Below are 27,906 nucleotides of genomic sequence, written 5' to 3'. Positions count from 1 at the left end.
TCCTAACAGGGACGGATCCCTCAAATCCAAATCAGACAGGAGTTGTGGGATTAGGTGTTTAGTGAGGGGTAGTACCGCTTTAAGCCGCAAGAAGGCGGTAAAGCCACGAAGTGATGCGGGCTCTGATGAGGAGGAGACGCCGAGCAGGGGCTGGCCTTGAAGGAGGAGGGCCAGCGTGACAATTTCCATAGTGTCTTTGTACCCAGACATAGTAGCGTGAAAGCACGCTGCTCTGAGTCAGACGAGCAGACACACCGCGGACTCCTCGTGGTTGAGCCCGGTCGGCATCACACCGCACACCCGACCGACGGAGAGAGGAAGAAGAGACCTGCGACACACCGAGAGTCGGGAAAGCGGGAAGCTTTGTGTCCCCCAAGTGAAGAACAAGAAAGAGGAAACTCAGCTGAAGATGTCGGAGTTAAAAAAGAGAAACTCGAACTCCTCTGCGGACAGGGAGGAGGACAAGCAGGTCACGGAAAAGATGCTGTCTCCGGGCGGGGAGACGGGAGAGTCGAACCGGGGAGGAGCACCGGGAAGTGAGCCAAGCAGCCCCAACCACACCGCCGGAGGAGAGGGAGGAGAGGGAGCAGAGGGAGGGGTCGCCCTGAAGAGGACCATCACCCTGTTTAACGGTGTGGCTCTCATCGTGGGGACCATCATAGGCTCGGGCATCTTCGTCACCCCAACCGGCGTGGTGAAGGAGGCCGGCTCGGTGGGTCTGTCCCTGGTGGTGTGGGCGGTTTGCGGGGTGTTCTCCACTGTCGGAGCCCTCTGTTACGCGGAGCTGGGGACCACCATCAGTAAATCCGGAGGCGATTATGCCTACATCCTGGAGGTGTACGGCTCCCTGCCGGCTTTCCTCAAACTCTGGATCGAGTTGCTCATCATCCGGCCGTCCTCGCAGTACATCGTCGCCTACGTTTTCGCCACCTACCTGCTGAAGCCTCTGTTCCCCGAGTGCCCGGTGCCGGAGAACGCGGCCAAGCTGTTGGCCTGCCTCTGCATCCGTGAGTATCCGAGCCATGCTGCACGGGATGATGCAACTTTACGTGACTGATGTGGGCAGCCTAAAGAATACACACGAGTTACACTTCCTGTGTTTTATTTTTGCAGGACATATTAATACAGACATATTTAATAACCTACTGCTACAATTCTCACATAGTTTACATCAGCAGCATCTTTGCGTTATTTCACGCTCCACGGGTGATGCCAGAGCCACACATGAACACATACATGTCCAAACAATGCCGCATGTATGGAAGGCCAACAGTGGTAAAAATGCCGCGTTATTTCATCAGCTATCATCACTAGATAATTGTCTCATTAAGTTATGCCCATATATTCTCAGTTAGTTATTTATAATTTGTGATATTATACTTTATCGTTTTGTTATAATTATTTTATTTATCTCTTTTTCACTTTCAAAACTGAGATTTTATTCTTAATATTACAGAACATAAAGTGGAAAGGTTTTGAAATTAAATGTATTATAATATGAATAAAATTACAAAAGTGAATTTGATGGGCACATATGTTGAGTTTAATTGGTAAACTCTTCAAATTCAAAGAGAAAAATCTAATTAATAATTTCATTTTTCTTATATTCAAGGGGTAATTAGATTTATTACCTGAGACACACATTTTAGGCTACTAAATGCTCATATAACAATAGGCGCTTTCACACCAAGTACTTTGCCGTACTTAGTTCCCAGTACTTAGTTAATCAGAACTCTTTAGTTCTGATGAACTAAAGAGCAGATCGCGTTCACACCGGAATAAGTCCCTGAGGGAGGATTAGGCAAATGAAGCCGCTGATGTCACTTCTTCTTCTTCTTCTTTGGGTTTACTGGCAGGCCGTAAACAACTTCACGGCATATACTGCCACCCTAATTCCCCGGCCGGAAGTCCCCGGAGTTGGGGACTGGCTTCAGTAGAAGCTGCTGGGACTCCCAGCAGCTTCTACTGAAGCCTTCCGAGTAAATCGCCAGAACGCCGACACCTGCTCATCACTCCACCGCTCCCATGTTTTCTTTTGTGTTGCCATAAGTTAGTCTCTCTCCGTTGGTGCGCTGGGCTAATGCTAATGCTAATAATGCTAATGCCAGCAAATACCATGGCAGCTTCACAAAACTTTTCCGAGTTTTACGGGGCGTGGTTTGCAATCCGCCCAGCCAATCAGAAATGGGAACCTTTTTCTCCCATGAAAGTACCTGCTCTCTAGCAGGGGGTGAAAAGGTTCTCATGAACTAAGTTCTAGTTCCGGATTTTTTTGGTGTGAACGCAACATTTCAAGAACTATCGGAACTATACTGGGAAAAGTACTCCGGTGTGAAAGCACCTATTGTTCTCTGCTTTATATTTCAGGATAACTATACATTAAAGTGGACCTATCATGCTATATTTGAATAATATAGTGTAGGACCATACCTATATAAGGCATATTTATACTTTTTTTTTTCAAAATACCAAACAGATCATGCATTTTAGCCATGCCTCATTTTGCTCAATTTGACCATTTCTGGCTCTGTTTTTGCAAGGGCTGATTCTGTGAGAACAGCACCATCTACTGGCCTGGCATATGTACTACAGCGTCTCCAGTGCTTTCGAACGGCAATGGCCGTGGCTGTCTCCTCCTGATTGGTGGAGTTGGCCCAATAGCCGTAGCGCCACTGTCCTGACGTCAGGACAGTGTTCAAATCTGGATCAGTTTTTATCAGATCCGTTGCAGCCCCTTTTTTAGAGATTTGGGTATGGAGGAAAATAGAGAGGGTTGTGTTTTCTGACACTTGGTGAGTTCCCTGGAACACCGGGGACACATATTCATGTATAAAAGACATACAAAGGTGCATTTTGCATGATAGGTCCCCTTTAAGATAAAACAGAAAACAAATGAAAATTAGGTTTTATGTGTAAAATAGCCTATCACAAATCAGTACATATGAGAATTTAACTAAACAAACATTTATAATGTAGTCAAAGCAGCCAATTAAACCAAAACTATGCTGCTGTGTTTAGGGTAAGTAGATTTTTTGTAGCAGTTCAGTTGTGAGCTTAATACAATGCCAGTAAATGTCAGTGTTTTTCAACTTAATTTCGATGGAGTCTTAACAAGATTAACCCTGGATTATTTGCTGCTTAAATTGATCAGCACCAGTCTCAGGTTGTTTTTTGACTGTCGGCGCCACACAACAGACACCCCCTCTTTCCCCTTGCACACTGCATCTCTATCCGAATACATGATCACACATGACATTGTGCGTGTTTGTATATAAATGTGTGTGAGTGCATGGGGTGCCTGCTAGTAACCCTAGTACCTAATCTTCAGATTGACTAAAGGCTAAATCCTGACTAAGACCACATGACAGAGCCGTAGACTGAGGCTCAATTATCTTTGTGTGCGTGCGTGTGTGTTCACAAGGATTGCACGCTTCGTTGTGCATGTGCATGCCTGAAGTGTAGGCGGTGGGGTTGTCAGGGTCACCAAATCTCCACACACACACATATATCTACAGCTCCATAGGTCTATTTTGGTGAGAGTTATTGTTCCATTTGACCTGTTTCTGTCGGAATCTGTGTAATTGAGATCAGTGTGTTTCTGTGTGTCCGCTCGCACATGTGCATATGTTTGTACATACATGTACAAGTATATATATATATTATATATATATATATATATATATATATATATATATATATATATATATATATATATATATATATATATATATAGCCAGAGGTGTTTGTGCATGCCTGTGTAAATCTGGATGCATATCAAGAAATGCCTGTCCATCCCTTTACTGTACTCAGGCTCTCACTTTGTCCCAGTCTCTTTTCAACACAGAGCCTCATTGTGCTCTGTCTCGTCTTTCTGTTGTGGCCCCCGACCTGATTCAGGAGCTTTGAAGGGACCTGCTGCTTTAGTTAATCACTTTTTATGGCGCCCAGTAAATGGGGCTGCTTCAGCAACCTTGTTAGTGTGTGTGTGCATGAAGGGGTGGTTACCAATTCTGTACATGGTGGGTAAAAGAAAGAGGGGTGGAATTTATTCCACCAAGAATTCTAAATCTTTGAGTTTTCCTCCAGCCCCCAGCATGCTTTAGAGCATGTTGAGGCTTACGTTGCTTTATATTTGCGGAAAAAGAAGGTTCAAGGAAACATTGTGAAAAGCTATTTTAATAGGGTGGTGTAGTGATGACCTATTTTTGTAGGCCGACCAAGAAGTTGACACAAAGCGATGCGATTTTTACATTGGACTTTAGATTCTAGACAAATTTAGGGTCTGTGGTAAACACACGTTTATTTTACTTAGTTGTTTTATTAGGCATGATAATCTCTACATATTAACCCCACTTTAATGATTTAAGGAGAGTCAATTCAATAGACATAAGAAATTTGCTAGCGTTAGGATATAAACAAACTACATGACGGTGATATTACTTCACACCAACACAGCTGAGCTAAACGCGGCTAATGTTTGGCGTGATGATGTTTAATTGTCTCAATTAGCCACTTGTTAGCACCCGCTGTTTTTAAGATGCGTAAACGTTTCGGACATTCACTAGTGCGGTGAAAAAATTGTGAAAAACTATGAAGCTTGTGTTAATTACCTTATTTCAGGCATTTCCCCAGAAACTCATTAAAAAAACCATTGACTTTGAGACGAACAAACCCGGAAGTGCTAAAATGCCAACTCATTTCTGGGTTTAGGACTTATTCTTGCACCATCGTTTAAAAGAATAAGAAAAGATAGTTATTCGTTTTCACGATAAAAAAACAAACAAGTTTGCTGCACAGTTTTCCACAGACGAATTGATTGAACATGATGGATTGAATGTGGTTAATGGTAGAAGCCACCAACCATAGAGCTTCTACCTACAGTGTTTCTGACTCGCTGTCTTTTTCCCTCTCTTGCAGTCCTGCTGACTTTTATAAACTGCTACAGTGTGAAGGCGGCTACCAGAGTGCAGGACTTCTTTGCAGCAGCCAAGCTCCTGGCCCTGGGCATGATCATCATCATCGGCTTCATCAACATTGGACGAGGTGCGTCACACATACACCTTCATTCACACAAACACACATTCACAAGGTTCCATACAAGGGTCATAAACATCACTACAAGTGGGCTGGAAGCAACCTCTAAGATTAGTATAATAAAGGTTAGTATTCTTGGTAAATTCACTTTTTTTTTTCAGATAGCATGAAGTAGAAAAGGTCGCCGATGCTAATGTAGCGTTAGCATTAGCATGTCACCCTGGGGGCATCCAGGCTTAAACGGTGTTATAGAATGATCACACCGGTGTGACAGTACTCTTCAAAGGGTTCACGAAATATGACTACTACTCTTACTGTTTAATATTTTGGGTTACTTCATGTTAAGGCTAATAAAAATGAAAAGGCTGTAATGCTAACTAACGTGCTCACTTACGCGACTCTGGGATTTGTAGTCTTCCTAGTTGCGTATTTTTCAGTCTTTCAGTTCATGGCACAATCCAAACGGGATCGAAAGATACATTTTCTCTCCCCATTGACTTCAATACATAATTTTTCCGAAATAAGGTCCCATGCGTCGGAAGTAGATGGGCGGGACTTCGCGTCTCTATGATTTAGTAATAACACTCTGATGGGGAATCCTTCACAGGAATTTGTTAGTTAAAGGCCTTTATTCATCACTCACCCAAAAAATACCTTTTCTTTTTTTATGTAATTTAACCATGGAAGCAATAGTCTCAAACACAACACAGGAGTCAAAAAGAGAAATCTTATTTATTTTATAAATGTCCTTAACTATAGGAATCCGGAAGGCTATGATGGCACTTTTGATGCCAATTTGAACCCTTGTTTTTACTGTTTATCTGATCAAAGTTTGGCAGTGTGATCTGAACAGGGAATGTTGTCTTTGTTGGATGAGAGCAGGGAATCAGTGGGAGCGGAGAGGCCGGTGTTTGGCTCTCTGGAGCGGGGCCTAACTCTCATTAGGGCCGCAGGATGTTGTGAAGTGTAGCCAAAGACTGGAGGACGGCACAGAGAGCAGACAAAAGCTCTTCAACAGAACACAGCCTGCTTTTACTGGAAATCTACGTATAAGTTGCAAGACGCTTTAGAAACACAAACACTCCAGCAGTGTGTTTGACCAAGCAACGACTTGCGGCCCATTCACTCTGAGTCGTCGGACCATTGAAGGTTTTCTTTAGCTGTTTTATAAAGTCGAAAACATCAGGAGTGAGCTCAGGAAATCAGACTGCGCACTGCAACTATCAAATAAGTATTAGAAGTAAAATGAGTCTTTTTTTTTTACTTTTGCAGTGTTTTTTAGGTATAAAGTTTAAAATAAATCGGGTTGTAAATAGAGTAGTGCAGGGATGACGTATTTTTGTAGGCCGACCCAGAAGTAAGCTGCGCATGGGTTCCCTCGACAAAAAAGCAATGCTATTTCTCCATAGGATTTTGGAATATTGTAAATAATAAGATCTGTGGAAAACGATAAATGTTGTTGTTTGATAAATGCACGTTTTGTTCAGCCGGATAATCTCCACATGTCTACCCTACTTTTATAATTTGCTAATCATAAATCGAATCGATAGATTATTTAATTATTATTATTTAAAGTAAAAGGGAAGTGGACAAGCACTTTGTTGAGCATACACGTGTCGGCATGAGATGCAAAAGACTTGCAGAATGAGTATAATCACAAAGCAAATAGAGTTGGAGATGTATTTTTGTTCAACAGTAAACTAATTTGTTGTTGAAAGATAGGAGTCACTGGGTTCAGACTGAGGGTGAGTTCACCACAGACTGAGCATGGATTGTAGAGCTCAGACATTTCATGTCTGGAGCACTGACTTCCCCTTTGACCTTTTACCCTTTGTCCTTACACCAGACATTAACCCTAGCCAAGCTGTGAGATTCCACTTGAATCTTCTGCTTTCCTGAAACCCTCACTTTAACATCAAACAGTTAGAGGGAAAAGAGGCCCTATTTGGGGTTTTCCCTTTCCTGTAGTGTGTTCTATAGGTTTTTGTGCATGTAAACGGTCTACAAAGGCTAAAATCCAAATGTTCCTTCCAGAGGGAGTTTCTCTCCCACACACAAAGGCGTTTGCCTGAAATGCCTCCATTGGCCTCCTTTGTTGATTTCTCTAACACAATGACATCACTACAGTATGTAACATTCGTGCTTCTATTGGCTAGCACTCCAACATATTGTACATGATACGCTAAGGGGCGGGACATCTCTAAGCAGATGACCAACCACAACAAAGCTAAAACTAACCACTCAGCGCAGACTGGGCTCTGGTTTCAGACAGAGGGTGAAAAGAGGTGCTGCAGCACAGACAGTATGAGCAAAATAAAGAGCTTTTTAACATTAAAGCATGGAAACATACTAAATACAAATATGAACCGGAAAATGAGCAGAATATGTCCTCTTTACAAAAATAGTATTCAATTACTGAATACTAATTGGAAATGATTTATTTTTGCATTTGAAGATTGAATGATTAATGTACATGATTTATACAGAACAGAGGTAATGCAAACAAGTATTGTTTTATAGTTAGGGCAGTGTTACTGTGTCTATTGTTTCAGAACTTTAATTAACTGCTGCATGTTCAGAAGTAGGTCAGCTTTCTGTAATCCATCATTTAATTCCTGGCAGCATTAAAAGTTCTCAAATTCTTAAATTTGCCCTCCTAAAACCTTCCTGTTTTGTTCAAATATGAAACAACGTTTAGCTTGCTGCTGGCATTATATTCAATGTGATGGTACCCTCTTTTTGTCACTAAGATTATACAAACCAGGACCCATTAGGGCTAAAAGACAAAAGAAGTAAATGCTTGAAAAAGCAAACTCCAAGCTCAGTCCTCCATCACACACTAATGCATTGTGGTTTGTTTGTGCGGAGGTCAGAGGCCACAGGTCTCATCAGCTGACTGGTGGGCACACGGGAGCTCAACACTGACTAGAATTGTTCAGAAGTGGACCAAAGAGAGGGAGGGAGAAAGGGAAGGTGGGGGTGAGAGAGAGGGAGGGAGGTTTGTATTGTACACAGAGAAAAGGAGAGATAGAGTGATAGAAGGATGTGGTTTCACAGATCAGAAGCACAGGAACAAAGATCAAAGTGAAACCGTCTGTAACTAATGTGATGAGCATTGATTTAGATATATATTTCATTCATCCCAAGTTTGGAAATTGTTTAAGGATTCTACAGTTGACCCATCCTGATATTAAGAGCAGTGTGTAGCTATTATGTACAGCTATTATATTCTGCTTCCTGCTATTTCAGTCAATATTGCAATTCGAGTCAATATTGCAATTCGATAACATTTAGATGATTTTTGCAGACCTAGTGGCGAGACGATACTTTACCGGAAGTGGCAAAATGCCAATTAATTCACGGGTTTTATGACTCATTCCTCCACCACTCTAAAGTTAATGTCAGAGATTTTTTACACACCGATAAAGTGGATTATTGGAGTTTGGTGAAGTAAAAAAAATCCAATTGGAGTTCTTAAAATCACATACTATAAATCTACAGTCAACCTCATGGCCAATGTTCATCATAGGAGTGACTTTCAAAATAATCCTAAAACCTGTTTTGGCTATATTTAACGCAGAGTTATCAGTTTAATAAAGGTAATCCTTAGTTTTGGCCCCTTTTGACAATATGAAAAACTGCCTTCTTATTTGTGTCATCCCTACATTTTTCATTTTCCCATGAAGCATGGCTGTAACCTTTTATATTATTTTGAATCTTCTTTGACTGCAGTTCCAGTAAATCAAGTTAGAAACTGATCCTCCCTCTGGTAGTTATTTCTCCATGAGAAGCAGGAGCTATATCCACCTTTTATTCTCTGACTCACCTTAATCCATATCAATGTAATGCTAACCTGCTCGCCTCATACGGGTTGGGGTGTGTTGCTGGAGACTAAAGAGGAGTTCAACTCATTTGTAATTCTAGTCCTTTACTGCGCTATTTCAAAAAGGGAGCTTTGCTAACATATTTAGCATCATGGCAATTCTAAATCTTTAACACCAGTCTTTTTCATCACATTGCCTCTAATAACTGTTTATCTGAAACACCTCAGATTATCTGGATTTAGACAAAGACTGGGTGTGTGGCTGTGATTACTCTAACACACTCACCTGAGAGGTGTCTTCTCTGGCTGCTGTTAGCAGCTGGAGGGAGGTTACTGAGTGATTCACAGGTCTGTTTTAGGATCAGGGATCGCCTTCAAAAACACTCAGTTTCAATTATTAAATTATCATGAATTTATTTACGTATTGGGACTAGGGCTGTCCCGAATACCATTTTTCGGGCTCCGGATATTCGGTCGTAAACAGCAGCGAATATATTATTAGGATTTTTATTTTTGGAAAGTTTACCAGAGTTTATTCTTCAATAAATCATTTTTGTCTGTTGAATTGAACAACATCTCCGTGCATGCTTTTTAGAAAAGTGTGTCACACATCTTCACATACAGTAACATCAGATGGCTTCATAAAAATAAAAGATGAGGATTTGCCAGTACATCTAGTTCTGTCTGCCTTATTGCTCTGCAGGCAGGGTTACCAACCAGAATCCCAAATATGGGCCAATATGGGAACACGCACCACACAGCCTTTGGAGGGGGGATTCGGCCCGCGCGCGCGTGCGTAGTAATCGGCAGCGAACCGCTTCAACACATGTATTTCGGTTTACTCACGGCATTCATTTTGTTATTCTACAGTATTGTTGTTTTATAGTTATTTGTTAATGTGTATAACCCAATTTGTGTTCTTTGAAATTGAAAAGGATATCACATTGTGTTTGTTACTTTCGTTGCAGTTGTATTTGTCTTAAGTGTAATTTGGCTTGGCTTCCTAATCTTTTATGGACATGCTTTTATTTTGAAGGAGAGTTAGCGCTGTTGACAGGAAGTTGTTGTTGCTATGGAAACAACGTGACGGAGATTAACGGAGAAAAGTCATATCTACATATAAAGACGGAGAAAGTAAACGATAAAGTTTATGGTTAAGTGTTAGCACCCCCCGAAGAGGCACAAGCTCTTACGTTCATATTGGAGATTTCAATAAATTCAATCAAAAACGGGTACAGCCCTAATTGGGACCTTATTTATGATGACCTTAGTTACCGAAGATGTTTAAAAAAGTGTCCTATCAATGTTAAATAAAAATCTGCGATATAAATCTAGGTACAGTCTCAGATTATGGCTATCATTGAGCAAGAGTCTTTTCCTGGTCTTAAAGATTGCATTACGTTAAAGTGACATACAGTAATTTCCTTATCTTACCAGACTTTTCTATCGTTTGCCTTTAACCACTTCATCTTATATCCATATTACTGATGATTGTTTATCAAAGATATGTATATATATAGGTATATATGTTTTTTTAATGCTCCAATAATCAACCCTATTGTCGCGATATATTGAGGTATTTGGTCAAAAGTATTGCAACAGAGGTTTTATTTCCAAAATATAAACAATTCCCGTACGGTTTGGTTATATATTTTAATTATTAGAGGATTATCCCCAGTTAGTCAGGGTCTAACGATTATCTGCAGTCAACATTTCAAAGTTTCTTTGTGCAAGATACCTATACATAAAACAAATTATAATTGACTGAATTAGATGGCTTTTAAGTAACATTTCCATTGCTCAGATTAAGTTATAGACATTATTAAAACATTTAGTACCAGTATCTTTAAGCAGACCCTTTCATTAATGATGTAAAACTAAGCAATCACTTAGTCTCTTATTTTGAATAATGTTGTGGGGATACAATAATTTACACCTTTAGCACCATGGTGATGTGAGTTTATTAAAGATAAACCCAACACACACTCTGCTCGTGTTAGCCTGATGCTAACCGTTAGCTATCTGTGTGGCCCATAAAGTCAGTCTGCTGTTGTCTCAGATTAGAGAACAGTGTAATCTGATTATCTGCGGTAAACCGTTGTTCTGTCAACCTGACACACTGTTTTTCAGTGCAACACAAAACACACACTGATCTTTTGTTGAATTTACCTCCAATTAACCGTAGTTTCTCCCTGTCACAGTCCATCTGTGTTGCAGAGATTTCCTTTGTATTACCTCTGCAAAGGAGGTTATGTTTTTGCTTTGTTTTTTAAGTCTATCAGCAGGATAACGGGAAAACTCCTGTCCCGATATGAATGAAACTTTGTGGAAGGGTGTTGCATGGGCCAAGAAGAAATAGCTACAAACTGCTACATTTTGGAGATGATTGGCCTTTGCAGAGATCTGCGCTCACCAAGTGCGCTTTTACTTCTTTATCTATCCAATACTACCATGGTTTATTTAATCACACACAGTTATACCTCTTACCTCGTGTTTTAGTCCTGTTTGACATGTTGAAGTGGTTTTTCAATGCTGGTTCATACACTAGCGCAGCGTCATTGAGGTGTGTTTGTACAATGGGAGGGTTCCAAAACAGACCTCTTGGTTAATATTCTGACACATGGAGAACTTCCTTCAAGAGCAAGGCCACACCAAGTTATTCCTTTGCCTTTACCTTTCCTTCAGTCTTTCCTTCAGGACACAGTAGGCAGGTTAAACAACCAATCATTTCTGTGTTTGTCAAATCCCACAAGAAACAACATGGTAATCCCTAAGGTTAAGAGTATTTTTAAAAGTTTAGGACAGATCCAGAGTTACACAGTCATACTTTTAAAGCAAATTGACTCCATTAATCCTCCCGGTCTCTTTTAGTAAACCAGGCCTAACCTAAAGGAGTATTTGAACCATTTGTATATGAATTACTCATCCCGAGTAATTTAGAATTTTTGGAAGAAAACGTTTTTTTCTTAAATGGCTCTAGGATAAACAATGATCTAAATAACGGTAAAAGAATAAACAGGGATGCAAACTTGTCACCTTTCGGCGAAATTCGCCGTTTTGATTCCAAAATAGGTCGTTTGTGTGATTCATGTAGATCTGCAATAAAAATATTTTTGGGGTATTGGGGGGGGTCTGGGACCCGGAGTAATCTGCGGCCGCGAGCTGTTATGTGCCATCATGACACGCATGGTGTTCTTTTTTTATATATTATAATGAAGCGCGAGCACAAGTCTTCCTGCCTGTCAGCTCTGCTCATGGATGTATAATAAGGCTCTGCTGCTCCGGGATGAGGGTCTAGCTTCAGCAGCTACATTACCTACGGTGCGTTCGTTAATATTAACTGTGCGGTAGAACTGTGGCACAGACTGGACCGCTGGTTAGAACGGGGTGTTCAGAGCAGCAGAGCGTGATGTGCACTGAAAAGTGTTTCTGTCGCAATATTATTTAATGAATCGTTGAGCTAGCTAACTAGCATACATTGTCACTATCTGCTAACGTTAGCCTTCGTTTTCAAATAGTTTCTTTCATAGCCTATAAACGGAGGTGGTATAAGTATCTTGTACTTGAGTAAAAGTAGAAGCACTCGGATCTTGTACTTGAGTAAAAGTTGAAGTACTCAGGTCTTGTACTTGAGTACAAGTAGAAGTACTCAGATCTTGTTCTTGAGTAAAAGTTGAAGTACTCAGGTCTTGTACTTGAGTACAAGTAGAAGTACTCAGATCTTGTTCTTGAGTAAAAGTAGAAGTACTCAGATCTTGTACTTGAGTAAAAGTAGAAGTACCAGAGTGTAGGAATACTCTGTTACAGTAAAAGTCCTGCATTCAAAATGTTCCTCAAGTAAAAGTAGAAAAGTATTATCATCAAAATATAGTTAAAGTAGCGACAGCAAAAGTAGTCATTGTGCAGATTGGTCCATTTCAGAATAATATATATGATATGTTTTATAATGATTGATCATGAAAGTGTTCTCAAAGCTGGTAAAGGTGCAGCTAGTTTGAATGACTTTGTATACTGCAGGGTAGCTTGTGAATTTACTCCAGGTGGAACTAAAGTCTGATTTAACACTTGATTATATTTCACATCATTCATCCACATCTGTAAAGTAACTAAAGGTATTAAATACATGTAGTGGAGTAAAAGTACACCATTTACCTCTGAACTGTAGTGGAGAAGAAGAACAAAGTAGCAACACATTGAAATACTTAAATAAAGTACAAGTATCTCAAAATTGTACCCAAGTATAGTACTTGAGTTTATGAACTTAGTTACTTTACACCACTGGCTATAAAGATAGAAAGACAGCCTTGCACAGGCATGAAAATACATTTTCAAAATGCTCAACAGTCCTGCCAAAATTATAAACTGACTGCTACACAATTAAAATAAATGCTTAAATATATTTCTATTAGATGTGACTCTTTGGCGTTTCTGTTATTATTAACTGCTGCTTTAGTTGTTCTGACTGCTAAAATCCTCTGTTATTCCTCATTTTAAAGCCGATATTCCGTGGGGTCGGGGGGCTCGGATCCTTGTCACCTTTTTCATACCTGATGAGTTTGCATCCCTGATAAAAGTCTTGCTGAATTAAACTGATGAGTGCCGTGAAAAACAACAAAACTATAACGAACATCTGCTTACAAACTCACAATAATCAAATATCCAATGTTTTCATATAGTCTGTCTGTTAAACACGGCTTTACTTAAATTCATCAAGAATTTTCTCAGTTTTTTCTGAGCAGCAAAAAAAACAAAGTTATCTTAAAGAATTCAAGGTAACACGGAGTGAGATATTGATATACAAAAGATAATTTTGTACTCCTTTGAACATACTCGAAAGGGGGACTCCGGTCGATTTCATTCACTCTGTGTTCGTAGTAAATACACTTTTTGAGTGCAGGTGTTCTGAACGGCGCATAAATATTTCATCACGTGTGTGTGTCTCACTTTCACCGCCTGGCACCAGTATCATGTGACCGGCTGATCTGTTTTCTGTGGTGGAAAGTGATCTGGAAGCAGCACCAGAAGGAATGAGGCTCTTACTGTGACTGTGAGGTTGACACAAAGGAGATTTAATTGTTGGTTGGCCTTAAATTATGTTCTTATAGTTCTCATCAATAAATGAAAAGTAAAGAAAGGGTCAAATATGGTCAGAAAATTGCAGTTTTACCATGATGAGAAGCTTCAAAGGTTAGGTTCAAATCACAGCTCAATCCTCACTGATGTGAGGTGAGCTGAAGGTTTGGAAGCTGTGTGTGTGTGTGTATCAGTGTGTGTGTGTGTGTGTAAAGGAAAGGGCAACCAAGGCCTGAGGTGTATTATAGTCTGATGTGATTACAGTGTGCAGATAAAGCTGTGGTGTAGGAAAAACAAACTAAACGATTATGTTGTTTTTAGTGCTGGGCAACGATTACTATGTTTATTCGCAATTAATCGCAAGATTATCTGCAATTAATCGCGAATTTGTTATGCGCAAAATTCCACAATGAATTCAAAAGTATTGTATTGCTCACTTTAATTAATTAATTAACTTTTTAAAGTACTCCTATATGAACAAAGGTGCTATAACATTTGGTTTGCAAACACTTTAAACAAATGAGGTGCAGCAGCATTCACCTTTACACAGTAGCAGTTAAAATATTTATTGGAAATCTCAACCTAAACATGAATGAATGTAATCAAATCAAATAAAAGCTATTTGCCAATGCCAGGGCATTAACATGTTATCTAGTTTGTTATAGAAGTACAAGTTACCCTCAGAGTCCAGAGATAAGAACATTCAACTTAGCAGTGGTTAAATAATTCTGGTTCCATCAACTCCGCCGTCTGGGAGAGATGTAAAATGTCCACGTAAGAGTTCGGTACATTTCTCTATGTTCTCCAAAAAGTGTTTATTAATACAGTTGACCTATTTATCTGGATTTCATTCATTTTTGTGAATAAAACCTTGTGAATTTGTCATTTTTTAAGTTTGAATTGTTATTTCAGACAAATACATTTTAAACAATTTCCCAGGATAAAGGCATGGTGAAACATTAGGCGCGTTCACACCGGAGTACTTTTACCCCTACTTTTCCCGTTTAGTTCCGATAGTGCCTGGAATTACGCCGTGAAGTGGTTTGCGGCCTGCCAGTAAACCCAAAGCAGAAGAAGAAGAAGTGACGTCAGCGGCTTCATTTGCGTAATCTTCCCTCAGGGGGTGCGTCTCACTTCGGTTATTTTTCATTTCCTCGCTCCTCGGGCTCGGTATCACCGGAAGTTGATTTGTCTGCGCCATCTTGAGTAGCGTCCCAGTGGCCTTATTTTTGCCGGAGGATCGAGGAGTGATAACGGAGGAGCGATAATCGAGGAACTGCCAGACCATCCTCCGGTGAAATCCTCAGACACTCGCCCCGCCGCCCCCTTACTGTGTATCGCTCACTGATTGGACGATGCAGCGCATGCACTGAGCTGGCTACTGTCAGACGATCAGCTGTGCGGCGACGTCGCTTCACGTGATGCTCCGGAGGAAAGGACGTCCCATTGCTCTTAAAACTCATTTCCCTGTTTCTCGTGGTTTCCTTGCGTCTCTCCATGCTTCCCTGATGGGAGGGACTAGTCGCAGGGAAACGACGCAAGTGAGGGACGCAAGGAATCCATTTAACCGAAGTGAAACGCACCCAGGGACTTAATTCGGTGTGAACGCGATCTGTACTTAGTTCCATGGGGGTACTAAGTGCTGGGAACTAAGTACGGCAAAGTACTTGGTGTGAAAGCGGCTATTATCTTTATATTCACATAGCTAAACAGCCTTGCTCTGCTTTCATAAAGTAAAATCAACCAAATAGCTAATAGAACAATAGCAAAGAGTTGGGTAAAAGAAAACTCTTAATTTGACAAAAAAGGAAGCCTATTGAATTAGAGCTGCACTATTAATCGAAAATGTATCAAATTTGCAATACGGACTATTGCAATATCAAAATCTATGTAAAAAAAAAAAAAAAAATAGGAGCAAATATAATTTAATATGAATTATGCCTGTTTTACACATATTTCTTGTTTGGTACAAATCACACCATGGTCATTTGAATATATTTTATCACGATTGCAAAATAATCACAATCAGTTGTTTTTCTCAAATGTGCAAAATAACTGATTGTGCACATTAATCACTTAATCCCATAATTATGATTAAGTGATTTTTAAAATGAGAGGAACAACATAAGAAACACAGATAGAAGTTATTTTAGATCTGTCGTGCTCGGCAGCACTGAGCAGATGTTGGGATGCTGTGGCCGCGGTGTGAGGACAGCAGTCCGTCACATGGACACCAGCTTACAGCTAACCCTCCCAGTACCAACACTGCTCCAGGGTGTTGGTTTAGCAACCGTCGCTGTGTCTGAGAATGTTGGAGCTTGTTGTGGGGGGGGGGGCAGCTCCAGTAGAAATGTACTCGGATCCCCTCAAACCAGCAGCGATGTGAGGGGCTGGGACCAAAATGCTATAAATCCTCACAGAGGCTGTGCCCTCAAGGCAATACCTATATCTTGTAGCCCATTCATACACATTTGTGTTGTTTTATTAAAGAATGTTTTTTAGTATATTATTTTAACATTTGTATTCAGTTTTTACACCATAAATCTGTCATTTATTTTAGCAAAATTATTTAAGCACATACTGTTAAAAAAATACCAAGAAAGATAAAGCATAAAGACAAACGTGAAAGAAGGAAAAACATAAACAAAAAATAAAAAAATATTTAAGATGGTTTCTTATTGAAAGCTAAGGATCATTCCAGTGTTGTCACTACATCATATTTTTGAAATATATGAGCTCAAACCGAATAAGAAAAATTTGACTAAGCAAATAAAACGTGCAAACAAACATGTAATACATACATTTAAAAAAAACAGGTGAACACTACAAAATGTTAAATGAAAAATCCAGAGTAGTCTCTCTAAATAAAGTATACTCACAAAAAGCAATGAAAGAAACACATAAGTAAAAAAAAAAAAAAACAGGTGAACACAACAAAAAGAAAATAGAATCCCAGAGCAGCCCCAAAAAATATGCATGCATGTAGCACGGAAATGATTTGGCTTATGTACTTGCAGGATTCTTGTTGTTTTGAGTTTGTATCTTCATAGTGGATGCCTGTTATAAGTTGCGTTAGGTAAAAGCTTTAAATATATATGACATTTAGTGTAACATCCCTTCTGTTTGCCTTGTGTGTGTGATCTGTTGTTCCCCTCAGGTCCACCCACAGTCTGGCTCCTTATTGAGCGTCTCAGCCTGTCTTAACTTCATTTCACTCTGCAGTCCTTCCTGATGCACATACCCAGACAGATTTAAGCTCAATGTGTTCCCCCCTCCAAAGGCTGTGTGGTGCGTGTTCCCATATTGGCCCATATTTGGGATTCTGGTTGGTAACCCTGCCTGCAGAGCAATAAGGCAGACAGAACTAGATGAACTGGCAAATCCTCATCTTTTATTTTTATGAAGCCATCTGATGTTACTGTATGTGAAGATGTGTGACACACTTTTCTAAAAAGCATGCACGGAGATGTTGTTCAATTCAACAGACAAAAATGATTTATTGAAGAATAAACTCTGGTAAACTTTCCAAAAATAAAAATCCTAATAAATAATTTTAACCCAAAAACAAACACTTCCTCTGTCTATTTTAATACTCAGCTGCCACGCCCACTACAGGTGGAGAGTGACCTCATAGGTTCAGTGCAAAAAGCTGAAGCCCATCATCAGAACATTATCACATAAATAGCTCAATGTTTCTATATATTACTCAAAAGCTTAAAAGTTGCTCTTGTGTTAAAACAATTCTCTTCCTCTCTGTTCTTCTCCAGGTGGCACAGACGGTCTTCTTCCGGAGAATTCCTTTGAGGGGTCCAAATATGAGTTTGGCAGCATCGGCCTGGCCCTGTACAGCGGTCTGTTTGCTTACGGCGGATGGTGAGTTACACAGCAACGGACCTGTGTTATCAGGATGCAAGCCACTGTGCTGCCCTGTTCATTATACAGTGTCCCACGTTCTGATAATGTTTACACATGGCAGTAAGGACGAAATATCAAATTGACATTTTCTATGGTTGGTTTTACACTTCAGTTGTTGATTTAAACACAATTCATGCCTAGATAGGTTAGTCTTTAAAAGTTTTCACTTTTTTAAAAGCCTACTTAGCATTGAGTGGTGCAGTGATGACATATTGTTGTAGGTCGACCCAGAAGTAAGCAATGCAAGGGCTCTCTCGACAAAAAACACTTTATGATTTTTGAAGTGTAAATGCAATAGCCGGGAATAGAAGCATAACATCAGGCTATAAACAAACTACATCACAGTCACATGACTTCGTGTTAACACCTCTAAGCAATAGGTGGCGAATGTTTGGTGGTATGATGTTTAGTAATCTCACTTTATGTTTGTTTGGCCACATCTCAACATTTTGTCTGCTCTGCCTACAGGAACTACCTGAATTTTGTCACTGAGGAAATGATTGAGCCTTACAAGTGAGTATCCATAAGAATACGTTTATGATAAAATACAGACTTGTTTGCAGAACATTGATTAGTAGCCTGGAGTTTTTACTAAGAATGTTTGCTTATGTTCTTCAGAAACCTTCCCCGGGCCATCATCATCTCTCTGCCCATCGTGACCGTAGTTTACGTTCTGACCAACCTGGCATACTTCACCTCACTCTCCCCTGAGGAGATGCTCGGCTCAGAGGCCGTGGCTGTGGTGAGTACACCCTTACTTTCTGCTACTTACTCTGTATAAAGTATGCCATATATATATATATATATATATATATATATATATATATATATATATATATATTCCAGATATTTACTATAAACTTACCTTTTAAAGCTGGTAAAAATGATAAATGTACATATCAGTTGATCAGTTATTTAAATCACTTTTATTGATCCCAGCAGGAAAATGTAGTTGTTTCAACAGCACAATGACAGCTTAAGAAGCGTTAGATAGACAAAAAACTAGAATAAAAAGGTATATAAAAAAATGTAAGAATAAAAAGGAAAAATATATGAAAGCATATAGAGACGTGCAAAAACACTACAACAGCACAAAACACTTTCATTAGGAGAAACGTGTGTGAAGTTGGCCATCTGACACTGTTACAGAGTTATTCTGTCTCTTAATTGTAAGTATTTTGTCAGTATTTTTTAAATGACTTAGTTAGCTAGCTAGCTTACAGCAGATCTTCAAATATATCGGAAGCAATCATGCAATCACATTATTAAAATAAGCCTATAAAACTAAAATGTTAGGTACGTTTCTAGTGACCGTGATGGCCAACTGTGTTTTGAGGGTTTTCAGAATCAGAATCAGAAAACCTTTATTCGTACCAAAGAGGGGAAATTAGATTGTTTTGGCAAATGTGTGTTTTTATATTTCCCTTTTTTTTTTTTTTAAGTGCAACGAGTTTCTTCTAATGCAAATGTTTTGGGCCGTTGTAACGTGTTGTCAACTGTCAACCACCGTAGTTCGGGACACTTTGGGCGTGTTTATGTTCAGTCCGTTCAGTAATCCGTTCATAAATATATGACATAACATATATTTCAAATATGAAAATGGTGTATTTGGGTATAATCTACTGATGATTTTTGCTGAAGTGGCTGACAATTAAGAGGTAGATTTGTCAGAAAGTCGGTGGTTCAATCCCCACTCCCTGCAGGCAACATGTCGATGTGTCCTTTTGGGCAGGATACTTGACCCCAAATGGCTTCCGATGGCATGGCAAATGATGTTTAAATGTGTGTGAATGTTCCCTGAGTAGGTGGCACCTTGTTACTTAACTTATGTGTGTGTCCTGCAGGATTTTGGTAACAAGCACCTGGGTCCCATGGCGTGGATCATCCCGGTGTTTGTAGGTCTGTCCTGCTTTGGATCTGTCAACGGCTCTCTGTTCACATCATCCAGGTAAATACATTCACACTATCTAACCAGGCTTGTGGAATTGATTAACAAACCTGCATAAACACACACAGAATATTACAAAAAGATGATTGTGATGAGTGATCAAGTGCCAACAAGCAACATGTGAGACAGAATATGTGTGTGGGACATGTTACCGTGATGGTGAGAGGTGCTTTAGATTTCGATATAATGTCCATCTAACCCCAAAAGATAAACCTTTCTATAAATAAGAGCAGCGCTACCTCACTGCCTGGCAAATGATAGCCCCGCCCAGTTTCTGGTGAAAACAAAGAATCGTATCCAGGCAGAACATTTTTTATTATGCCTAAAAGCTGCCAAGTGACGTATTGCACGTCAAACAACAAAAATATCTAAGTTTCGATTTCCTAAACATTAGCAAAAAAAAAATAAGAATACAAAAAATTAAATAAGATGATATCCCGCACAGTCAATACATGTACGTCTAAGGGAAACACTTCGTCACAGCCAAGTTGCCATGCTGCATTGACAACTTAGAAAATAGCAGTTTAAGTGTAAGCCTGCTGCCTGCCACTCGTCCACCAAGAGACTGACAGGACATCAATCCCCTATAGCTTTTCATTTATCTTTATATCGATGCCGATCAAATCTGCACTGAGGCAGTTGCGACTTTTATTGTTTTAGCTGCTGTGTTACGCCCCTCTCTAGGGTAGAAGGAATAACATGCACCAGTATGGAATTGGTAATAATTATAAAGGGTTTTATTAAATAGCAGGGTAAACAAAGTGACAGGCATGCAGCCTGGAACAACAAAAGGGCCAAAAGAGCACGGGTCTAATGGCGCGTTTCCACTACAGCGCGGAGCACGGTTTAAGAGGGCTGTGACGTCAGCGGCCCGTTTTTGGTTGCGTTTCCACTTGGCCTAGTACCCGGCCGGCGGGTCCTAATTCACAGTTTTTCTGGCCTCATAAAATCGTGGGTCTAGGGCCAGAGACAACGAGGCTGAGTCGGGCTGAGTATGCTAAACTAGAGAGAGCATCGCTGGCAAGGGGGCTACAACTACAACAAGATGGACATATTTGACCGTGATTTAATTGTAATACACGTTTCAAAATGATGCCGAAGTAACAACATACTGATACCGGTTAGTAAAAATCATGAATTAATGCTTTGACAAGTCTGCAGACAGACGGCAGGCGAAAAACCTTTTAAAATGCGTGTTGTCTAAATGGAGATTGGCTAAGCTAACGCAATATATGCTCCGACCGTCCACACTCACAACAACGGCCTATACAGACAAAATAAAGCAGCGACTGTATTCGCCATGACACAGGCAGTCTGTGGTTTGTACTTGTTTAACTTTTGTCTAGTTTCTGAACAGATATGAGGAGCTGTGAGCTCTGAGTGCTAACAGCTAACGGCTGTGTTGTTTTTCTGGGGTTCTCATTGAAGATGACGTCACGGCTCCGCCTACACTGCGTTACTATAGATCAGGGGTCGGCAACCCCTGGCACGCGTGCCACCGTAACCAGTGGCACACTAGGAATAAGTGGAATAAGTGTACAAAATATTTATTTGATTTTCGGATCCTGAACGAGACCGCCGCCAGAGCGCGTCTCCCCGTTACCTGCAGAAGGAAGCCATGCGCGCAACGCAGCCCCACTCAAAAAGGCCAATCGCGAGACGTAACATACATGACACTTTTCTCTGTGTGCGGCAAAACAAGCTCGCCAAAATCGCTTCACCAGTCTGGCAGTATTTTAAGGTGTCCGAAAAAGACAATAAAATAGCGGTATGCAACGTGTGTGAAGCAGAAATCCTGCAGCTCCACCCGCTGTGACGGACCGGTGAGCGGAGCAGAACACACAAGAGTTAGACCTAACACACTTAGCTATTTGATCTACCTTTGGAACTAGTTATAAATATATTTATTCTTCACTGTCACTCATTACTGGATCAGTGAGCTGCATGAGATACTGACAGGCTGTCAGAGAGAGAGAGGGGGAGAGAGGAAAAGAGAGTGCTTCCGCTCATTTCCCCCGTGTTATTATCCAAAGTTAATGTAAACTTGAATAATATAGGCTACTTCATTTGAATGTAACAATTATGCTGGTTGTTGTTTGTGGAAGCACCAGTGAATGAGCCCCATTAACTGAGTTTTAAACATCACTCTTCACGAGTGTTTTCGTCGAGCTCTTCAACACCCTCTCCCCCCCCCCCCCCCCCCGGTTGATAATTCACGATCGTCGGCACGCTGATAACATTTTTTTTTAAGAATGGCACTTCATATCAAAAAGGTTGCCGACCCCTGCTATAGATACTACCCCAGTTCCTGAACTGTAATGGAAGTGCGCCATAAAGTGAGCCAGTCCTAACGAGGCCTAGCGAGGCCGAGCGAGGCCGTGTAGTGGAAACGCGCCATAACTGAGCACCCAAACAAAGGGAGGACTCTGAAAGGGAGCCTACTTAAATACAAAGATCTAGACACTAATAAACAAAATAGTAACAAAACAAAACCTCACTTTAAAAGTGGCACAACTAACCAAACGGTTCTATACAAAAACACAGCTAAACTAACAGGCAACAATCACAAAATCCTAAGCTACTCTAAACACTAACTAATCTACTCTACACTCTAACTAAGCTACTCTAAACACCAGTGGCGTCACCTGGCCTGGGCATTCGGGGCTTTAGCCCCGAATGTTTTTTCTGTAGCCCCGGACAATTCTCCCTCCAATAATATAATACATTAACCGTGCTTTACGTGAACCTCATCATGACACAAGAGAGGACGGCAGGACTGTAATTTCCCGTGTTCAGTGAATGCAACAGAGGCATGACACCAGACCAATCGGAGAGTTGCATGGAAATAAACGTGTGCTTGTGTCATTCAAGCACGGCTCTGTGTGTGTGTGGCAATAGCGCATTTAGTGTGATAGATAGAGAGAGAGAGAGGGAGAGAGGGACCGGTGCCAGCCATGGATGTATAATAAGAACAGCAGGGACCGTGTTGTTAGCATCTGGTAAGCTAGCTGCGCTAACGGACATAAGGAGCTGTTTGTTCCACAACAAGCTGGAGGAGAGTCCTCTCCTCTCAGACTGAGAGACTCAGGTGAGCTAAAGGACTCTCTGAGTGTTTAGATACTTAACTTTAGTTAAGTTATCTCAGTGGGTCTCAAACGGTTTGGTCACAAATTATTCAAAAGATTATTTCCGCGGCACACCTTCATATGATCACTATAGTTATAAAATAAATAAGAGAATAAAGGAAAAACAGTTATGAAATACTATATGGCAGTAAAACAAGAATAGAGTTTAAAAGGGGAGTGATTTGTAAAATATCCATAAAGAAAAAGTAAATCTGTTTACAGTTCTGCTTCATATGGGTGTTGAGAGAGGTATCCATAGATCTCTTAATGTTGCTCTCAAAGTGCACCAGATTGATGCTTTTAACTTCAATATTTAAAAACAAATCTTCCCGGGGGAGCATCCCCCCGGACCCCCCTAGAGGAGGTTTGGTCCACCCCCCACTCAAAAAATAGCACTTTACCCCTGCTTATATGCGGTGAAATGATTATCGAGCCTAACAGTCGCGGGTGTATTGTGTACTGTGAGTGTGGGGAGTGTTGCAGTAACAAATTCCACAGTAGCGCCGCTGCCACTGTGGGCTAAGCCCCGAATGTTTTCAGGTCCAGGCGACGCCCCTGCTAAACACTACTAACCACAATATCACACGGAGACGGGCACACAAGTTTAACCACAGTTAACAGATCTGCAGAGCAACTAGCGAGAGGCATCTGCTCACAGCAGAGCCTCCAGAGTGATCGTTGGTCACTGGCTTTGTAGTCATCTCCAGCAGGTGTGTGCCGGCTTTGCGCTGCGATTGGAGTAAGTCGGGCCCGGCGTGCTCCAATCACAATCTTCAGGGGGCAGACCAGGAGATGGCAGCCAATGACGTCAGGGCAACCGCACAGCTCATTTGCATATAACACAGGTTAACACAGGTTAACACAGTTAAGACGACCAGGAAGGCGACAGCCGTAACATGCTGTTACCTTATCTTTTAGATCGACATTGTTCCTTATGAGCCAGCCGTACTCTTGTTTTCATGTTGTGTGTTGTTTCAAATCCCATTCCCCCCCTATGCAGTTGAAAAAAAACCTCAAATTTCAAAAACCTTTCTGGTAAAAGCTCTCCACCGACTTCACCAGAGAGTAAATCCTTTCCCAGACTCTGTTGCAGCTGCATCTTCTTTTGCTTGTCGTACTTTCCGTCATATCTGTAGCTTGTACTGTTTTTTGCCAGTAGGGTTACATAGGCAACAAGAATGGTGACAGGTTGGCAAACCCTTGAACCCAGCCGCATGTGTTGATTCACTAACTTCTGAGATGATGATAGTCCTCTCTAGCTTCCTACACACCCATTGGATAAAGCCACGAAAGGACGACTGTCAATCAAATGTCTCAGTTTGCAAAAATGCTGTGCACGCTCAAATAAGGACACCTGCTCTTCCTACTCAGTAAGCATGCCTCTCCTTCCTCTCAGGTTATTCTTTGTGGGTTCCCGGGAGGGTCACCTGCCCAGTCTGCTGTCCATGATCCACCCCACCCTGCTGACCCCGATGCCCTCACTCATTTTCACTGTATGTACCCTTATTTTTCACACCAATACCTTACAGCACGAGATGAATACAATTTGAAAAAATCTCTTTAAACCAGAACGGCACCACAAGACACATGTACAGCTGTGATGAAGCATACATTAATGCTTCTGTGGGATATGTGTAGATATATATTTAAATAAAATGTTTTCCTGTTGTGTCTACAGTGCATGATGACGCTGCTCTACGCCTTCTCCAATGACATCTTCTCGGTCATTAACTTCTTCAGCTTCTTCAACTGGCTCTGCATCGCCATGGCAATCGTTGGGATGATGTGGCTCCGTTATAAGAAGCCAGAGCTGGAGCGACCAATCAAGGTGAGCCAAAGTTGATGTAATTGGAATAGAACAAAAAACTCAGTACTAGTACGTGGATACTGTCAGACAATTTGAGACTGTCAGACAGTATTCACATGAAAAGAGCGCAGAAGAGAGGCTGGATGCTAGTCAGCTGGTGTTGAGGCCTAGTGTGTGTGTATGAATGTGTGGAGGGTGTGTGTGTGTACGTGTGTACAAAAGGAAGTGCACTATGTCTCCTGACTGAACCAGTTGCTGCAGGACTCCCCAAAACACAGAACACCATTGTGCTATTGTTGCACTTTGTTCACATGTAAGTGTGTGAGCTTTCACGTGTGATTGTGTTGCATCTGTGTGTGTGTGTCTCCTTTCAGAGCATGATAGCTGTCCTAATTCTACTCATCTGCCCCCTGGCACGACACTGTGTGTTGTCAGAGGCAGTGAAGTGAAAGAGACGGATAGATTATTATATTGGCGTGTGTGTGTGTGACGACCCCACTATTGGTTTGAAAAAGGTTGGGCCTCACGAGGAGGGAACACGGGTGCGTGTGTGTGGTGGGACAGTGGAGGCACTGTCTCTCTGCTGACATCCATCTCTCTTTCACTCTCCCACTCTATTTCTTTCTCCTTTCTTTGTCTGTCACATTCCTGCTGTTCAACAGATCTGGAGCCGAGATGCCAGACAATCACCCAATTAGATTTACTGATCCATCTCTTTAAAAGTTTAAGGTTAAAAGTATCTGTTTATCATGAATCTAGTGGATTCATTCTCTTAAAGAGAAAACTAAAATGTGCAGTATAGGATAAACAGCTCCATGGATCAAACACTGTTTGTAGCTGTAAAAGGAATAGTTAAAAATATTGGTAAATACTCATACTCTCTTTCTTACTGATAGTTAAATAAGAGTTATCTGTCTAAAAAGCAGGAAGCTAGAAGCTTTTTGACACAGTGAGTAGAAATACACTTACAAATTAAATATCTATATAAAAGTCTTCACAACATGGTTTGTTGGTTATTATAAGTAGCCAATACATTGTCAGGAAAAATACATTGATGATGAGTTTTTCAAATACATGTTCTGTCTCTTAGTCAAGTGCCATCTAGTTCTATTATATTGGAGAAGAGTCAGACATTTCTTCCCTCTCTTCTCCCTGCAGGTAAATATTCTGCTGCCGGTGAGTTTCGTGCTCGCCTGCCTCTTCCTCATCATCGTCTCCTTCTGGAAGACTCCAGTGGAGTGTGCGATCGGTTTCGGCATCATCGCCACCGGAGTTCCCGTCTACTTCGTCGGTGTGTGGTGGAAGGGCAAACCCAAGTGGATGTTGAATGGAATCTGTGAGTATAACATCTTCCCCACCTGTGAACATTTAACACTGTGAAAATTGTGACTTGTGTGTAATTGCCGACTTCATTTTTGTGTGTTTTGCAGTCTCGACCACAGCCTTGTGTCAGAAGGTGATGGAGGTAGTTCCTCAGGCGTCTTAAACTGACTTTCCGGATGCACCAACAGTGACCTCGGGGCTCTGACATCACAGTTGATGACCTCTGTCGACCCCTTTCAACCCACTCCTTCTCCCTCTCACACACACATACACACACCCTCTGCAGGGTGCTGATAAGGACCTGATGAAGACGAGCATCTGGGGCTACTGTGTCTTTGCGGTCTTCAAAGTTTTTTTTGTTGTTTTTTTTGTTATGTTGCTGACTTTTTTAATGCGGATATTTTTTGTCACTAACTTCCCTTATGGTAGGTTTTTATGCATTTCAATGAATTAACTGTGTTTGTTTCATGTAAAATATCATCCCTCATCAGAAAAGTGTTTTTAGCAAGTTGTGCCTTACAGTACGTGGCCACGAAGCTTGTGATGTGGTATTAACCTGCAAACAGATGTATACATCTAGATCCGTGCAACCAGGAACTTTTTAAAAAAAAACTAACGAGACTCTACTTATAATCTCCTTGAGACAACTTTTGCTCTTAAGTACTGTAGAAGTTGAATATTGTTTGATATTCATGAAGCTTTCTGTCGACAGTGTGTCATGTCTGTCACTATACGTGTCTGTTGAGTTTTAGCTCTGCTCTCTAGTCTGCCTTTATATGCTGCTGTAGGGAGAGAGTGAAGTTGACTGAAGATCTTGTGGGAGATTTTTTTAAGTTTCACATTTTTATAGTAAAAATACTTACTTTCATGACTTGTGACAAAAAGTGGGTCAGAATTCAAAGTATGTGGTCTTTGTCCTGCTGTTGATTATCTTTTGGGTCACCGATCTCATTTTCACTTATGGGATCAATGTGTGTGTGTGTGTGTGTGTGTGTGTGTGTGTGTGTGTGTGTGTGTGTGTGTGTGTGTGTGTGTGTGTGTGTGTGTGTGTGTGTGTGTGTGTGTGTGTGTGTGTGTGTGTGTGTGTGTGTGTGTGTGTGTGTGTGTGTGTGTGTGTGTGGTGTGTGTGTGTGGTGTGTGTGTGTGTGTGTGTGTGTGGTGTGTGTGTGTGTGTGTGTGTGTGTGTGTGTGTGTGTGTGTGTGTGTGTGTGTGATGTGGTGTGTGTGTGTGTGTGTGTGTGTGTGTGTGTGTGTGTGTGTGTGTGTGTGTGTGTGTGTGTGTGTGTGTGTGTGTGTGTGTGTGTGTGTGTGTGTGTGTGTGTGTGTGTGTGTGGTGTGTGTGTGTGTGTGTGTGTGTGTGTGTTGTGGTGGTCAGTCAGTTTCTCTTGTGTTGCTCCATCTACAAGCTGCTGTCAATGAAGAGAGATAAAAGAGGAAGGATATGTTTCTTTTTTTTTAGAGGGGGGGGGGGGGAAGAACAGAAGGAGCACATTTACAGATCCTCGTATGAACTGCTAGTTTTTTTTAATTTCATTCATACGTTTTGTCACACACAGTAACAGTTACAATAAAAAGGTTAGTGCTGTATTATTAACGTCGACCCTCCTCCTGGCAACGGACCAAAAGTACACGTTAATGGCGGCGCTGTTTCCGTAGTGACTGCAGTGGAGGTGGATGCAGGAGGGGTTAATGTGTATGTTTTAGAGGTAGAGCCTTTCTAACACTCCAGCCATCGCACAGAGCGGATGGGACACACTAACCCAAATAGGACTGTAGAAAGTTTATTTATTTATTTTTAGTAAACTTGTTGTTTATTGTTATTAGTCCCTCTAATTTGTTTAAAGGGCATTTTTGTGAA

At 41.0% G+C, this 27,906-nt stretch overlaps 1 protein-coding gene across 1 annotated transcript; it reads left to right on the top strand.

The window, feature by feature from the left end:
• Positions 1-209: 209 nt before the first annotated feature.
• slc7a5 (solute carrier family 7 member 5) lies at positions 210-27,089 on the top strand. The gene is made up of 10 exons (XM_034141963.1): positions 210-1,007; positions 4,918-5,043; positions 17,698-17,803; positions 18,314-18,358; positions 18,464-18,587; positions 19,690-19,793; positions 24,315-24,411; positions 24,597-24,746; positions 25,884-26,061; positions 26,156-27,089. The coding sequence occupies exons 1-10, from the start codon at positions 410-412 to the stop codon at positions 26,209-26,211; spliced, it is 1,584 nt and encodes a 527-aa protein (XP_033997854.1). The 5' UTR covers positions 210-409; the 3' UTR covers positions 26,212-27,089.
• The last annotated feature ends 817 nt before the right edge of the window (positions 27,090-27,906 follow it).

This window comes from Trematomus bernacchii, unplaced genomic scaffold, assembly GCF_902827165.1.
Source record: "Trematomus bernacchii unplaced genomic scaffold, fTreBer1.1, whole genome shotgun sequence".
Taxonomy (NCBI): Eukaryota; Metazoa; Chordata; class Actinopteri; order Perciformes; family Nototheniidae; genus Trematomus; species Trematomus bernacchii.
Note: the sequence above shows the minus strand (reverse complement) of the source record. Positions and strands in the feature narration are given on the sequence as shown.